Source organism: Protobothrops mucrosquamatus, unplaced genomic scaffold (assembly GCF_001527695.2).
Source record: "Protobothrops mucrosquamatus isolate PMUCROS unplaced genomic scaffold, P.Mucros_1.0 scaffold5545, whole genome shotgun sequence".
NCBI lineage: Eukaryota > Metazoa > Chordata > Lepidosauria > Squamata > Viperidae > Protobothrops > Protobothrops mucrosquamatus.
In genome coordinates, this window is record NW_015391400.1 from 16,603 (window position 1) to 21,035 (window position 4,433).

Consider the following 4,433-nt stretch of genomic DNA (forward strand, 5'->3'; position numbering starts at 1 on the left):
GCATTTTCAACAGCTCAGTTGCCCTTTCCTATCCAATATGACCTAATATTAGAAAGCAAAACCAAGGCTATAAGCATCCTTGCTAGGTGGCAAAATGACAGGCATTTGCGAAGCTTGTCATAATTTAATACTGATCCATAAAAATCTTAATGTTTTATGGGGGTTGACCTCTCTTGCCAAATGTCAATGAAGCAACCAACCAATCAAACACAACAATCCTATGCTTATGATCGCAATTTAAAATGTGAATCTGTATCCTGATGCAAACATTTTGTTTGTGGTGTCAGAAGAGACGGAGTACTATTCTTTGTTAATATAGGTGACTCTTTGTGGCTTTTTTTCTAGGCTGAGAAGTTTAATAGCTTTGGGATGTTGATTGCAGAACTCTCATTTCCCCCCTAAGTATCTGCTTTGCCTTTAACAGAGTTGTCTGCAACATCCGTGTCATTTTTGCTGCAAGTGTTATCCATTTTGTATGTGCACTGTGACATCACACATACCTACAAAAGGATTGGAGCTTTCAGTGCAAAAATGATGCTGATTTCATCAGATTAAAGAAGAATTTTCTTCTGCAGGGAGAGCTATTTCCATGTTTCAAGTACAATAACTAGCTGTTGCAAGAAAAGCTTCTCTCTTAGTTTCTTTGGGTGATAGAATATGGGTTTGTGGAAATGGTAATATTGGACTGGCTTTGTTTTTCCTGATAAGTATATCCCTGTTAAGAAAGAAAGACTTGTCTTTTGCTGGGATGTTCATTAATGAAATCGACACATTGTGGCTGTAATTATTTACTGAATTTCACAACAAGCAGCATGTTTTCAAGTGAATTTATATAAAAGTTCTCTCTTCAAAACTGCACACTACGTTAAACTATAGATGGCCATAGACTGGCCAATTGAATCATTTACATTTTAGCTTAACAAACTCAGCATCAAAAATCTATCATTTTTTTCAGATTTAAGTTCAATTTAGCCTCCCTCTGTATTAATCTGAGTTTTAAAAGATGATTTCATAAAAAACATACATATTTTTCAGCATATACATATTTTTCTTTTAATAGTCACATTTTGTATGCAGTTTAGCCAGTGTTCATAATATCTATATATTCCTTTTACTCATAGATGCAATGTGTGTGCATTTTCCATGAATATTCATTTTTTTGAAAGTTACCTTTACTTCTCCCTTCTCCTGCTGAGTTAGAATAGAGAATAGAATAGAGCTGGAAGGGACCTTGGAGGTCTTCTAGTCCAGCCCCCTACTTAAGCAGGAGAACCTATACCATTTCAGATAAGTGATTGTCTAGCCTCTTCTTAAAAACCTCCAGTGATGGAGCGCCCACGATTTCTGAAGGCAAACTGTTCCACTGGTTAATTGTCCTCACTGTCAGGAAGTTTCTCCTTAATTCCAGGTTGCTTCTCTTTTTGAGCAGTTTCCAACCATTGTTTCTTGTCCTGCTCTCTGGTGCTTTGGAAAATAGTTTGATGCCTTTTTCTTTGTGGCAGCCCCTCAAATACTGGAATACTTCTATCATGCCACCCTTACTTCTTCTTTTCTTTAGACTAGCCAAATCCAAGTCCTGCAGCCCTTCTTCATGTGTTTTAGTCTCCAGGCCTTTGATCATTTTAGTTGCTCTTTTCTGAACTTTTTCCAAAGTCTCAATATCTTTTTTGTAGTATGGTGATCAAAATTGTTTTCACTATTTCAGGTGTGGTCTTACTAGGGTTTTATAAAGTGGTACTAATACTTTGCAAGATCTTGATTCTATGCCTCTGTTTATTGTATTGTATTAGCTTTTAGATTGTATTAGCTTTTTTGGCTGCTGCTGCACATTGCTGGCTCATAGTCAAATGGTCATCCACTAGGACTCCAAGGTCCCTCTCACAGTTACTGTTTTTGAGCTAATTAACCATAGCATGCAGGCAGCAGGAAGTGACTGTTCTCACAATAAGAAAACACACACACCAAATCCTGAAACACTTTATAATGTCCTGAAACCAATTTAAGGAACATGTTAGCTAGATTAATCATGGTTTCTTGGTTTCGACATAAAGAAAACTCAGGACAATCTTCACTGGCAGTATGGAAAGTAAAGGAACACAGAATTAAGGTTGTGCAAAGCTACATATTAAAAAGAAAAAAAATGCTTTGCAATGTGTGGGGATTCTCTACTTGTCTTGGCTTACTAAACGGTGCTATGCACATCTGAACCAGAAAATATATGGCTAATGTTCAAGCTTTTTTTAAAAAAAAAAATATCTCCCCAAAATAGTAGAAGAGCTTTCATTCCTCCAAAGACTTTCTTTTGTAAAACACGTTCATGAAAATGACCTGCTTGGAAGGGCATCAAATTACACATTTGCATAACTCAATTTTCTGAGCCTTTTTCATGAATTTTAAAAAAAGTGAGATATAAAAGTCTGCAGAGAATAGAAAAACCAGCAGGAAAAGAAAACCTGTAATAAAGGCCCACTACGAATTTGCAGAGACTAAGCCTGCCATAAATATCCCTACTAAAAATTCATGAGTTTGCTAGCTGTTCAGATACAATTAGTGAATATCATTACTATCCAATAAAAACATAAGCGGAATTTAAAAGCAAAACAGCAAATGATAACTTATAGAAAGAGGTTTTTTATGTCGAGTTGGTAATACTCTTTAAACAAGCAGTTCTATGAATGGAATATATGTGCCAATAAACAGATAGCTATTAATTCTATTGCAAGGTATTGGGCCTTTTTTTTTCAGGTGTTTCATTATAGTTTGAAACATGTAGGAGAGTTTATGATTATTCTTAGAATATCTACCCTGACCCATTTTATGTTGAAACTGCTAATAGAGGTATCATGTGTTACAACCAGTGGGTTTAAAATACTGTATTTATTGCTTTAACACAATTCTCACTTGGGATTATCCTATGAACTAGGCCTACAATATATATCAGTAGTCACATTAGAGTAAAAAAAATATGTTCTAGGATTTAGTTTGTTTGAGACTTTATAAAGCTGAGCCTCTGGGTCTTTTTTTTTTTTTTAAATAGTCCTTTCAAATGGACTGAGCAAGAAAGTGGACTTACCGTAATTGCTTTTGTGTGTAATGCTAAACCAGTGGTAGATAATTTTCTTACCCAATGGGCACAGACTGAATTGTGAGAACATACTGTGGATTTTCTACAAATGGCTGCCCTGATGGACATGGCCAATCACAAAACATCAGTTTATTTAAATATAACCATACCTATTTCTGAAATGTCAGGAAATAGTCACTATAGGGTTACCATGCCTGTATGACAAAAATCTAGCTAACCATTAGATGGCACCAAAGTTAACATTTTGTTATCTTTTTGCTGCCATCTATTGGCTGTCCACACTTTTTCAGCCTAAATACAGGAGTCCTTCAATGTAAATAATCTATGGCAGCCCTTTCTGCTGTCTGCTACAATTTAAACTTTGACGTGGTAGTGTCAAAGAATAACAATATCTTACCTGAAGGGATAGGCAAAGGCTATGTCAATGCTGCGGTCGCTCTGTGTCCTGTTTGCGCAGTCCACGCTGAGCCGCAATCCTCCAGAATAGCCACCACATGTTGCAAATGCAAAGACTGCAAAAAGCTGTGAAAAGATAATGATTCACCAAAGAGAATTCACCACTTGTACATAGTTATGACAACAGAAGCAACAATGACTCTCAGAGGAGGAAGTGGACAACTTCTTAAGGGGAGTAAGAGAAAACTGTTTTCAGTAATAAGGAGCGCCTTTGATTATTATTTCTAGTTTCTTTGAAGTAACAAGAATGTGAAATTCTAATAAGAACTGGCTCAGACTGGCCAGAGGCAGAAATTACCCCAAAAGTTGCACTTTAATAAACTGCAAATTCATTTTAATGTAAAAAAACCTATACCTGCTGAATATTCAATTGGTCATTAACAGGATCATGCTAAGAATATTATGTGATGCTGTGAACACAGTCTATATATAGTTGCTGCTCATGCTCTCTAGATACTTGACTTAAATTATGCTAGCCAATTGAAGAACACATTCCAAACCCATTATGTTTGAATTGTATATAAAGTGATTTCTCCCTTTTCTAAGGGTCCTTCCACCTTCTAGCTGTGGGAGCCTATCCTTTACTTATGCATAGATAGGTATTAATCTACTTTCCGGCTGGTCAAAGGGGACACCAGGCGAAAGAACCTTATTGTTGTTTACAGCTAGTGTTCTTACTGTAGTTTAGACTTACTTTTCTTGCTATTCTTTTAGCTTATGCCAATTTTATATCAGATGATTATGATTTGGTCTTTCAGATGAGTTTGAGATTTCCAATTTGCAGTTTCATCGCATCTGGAGGTGTCAAATTGGATTAATGTCAATTACTGTCTTACATTACCAGTAATTGTGAACAGGAGCTTGCATGTAATAGTAATGCTAAAGCAGATTT

General features: G+C 36.0%; 1 protein-coding gene across 1 annotated transcript in view; it reads right to left on the minus strand.

The window, feature by feature from the left end:
- Nucleotides 1–3,625, minus strand: part of LOC107299833 (synaptoporin-like) — a gene marked incomplete at both ends in the record, with an annotated part of 20,221 nt that extends 16,596 nt beyond the window's left edge. Inside the window, one exon of the mRNA XM_015829176.1 lies at nucleotides 3,483–3,625. Coding sequence (XP_015684662.1) covers nucleotides 3,483–3,625 — 143 coding nt within the window. The remainder of the gene's footprint in view (nucleotides 1–3,482) is intronic.
- Nucleotides 3,626–4,433: the final 808 nt, after the last annotated feature.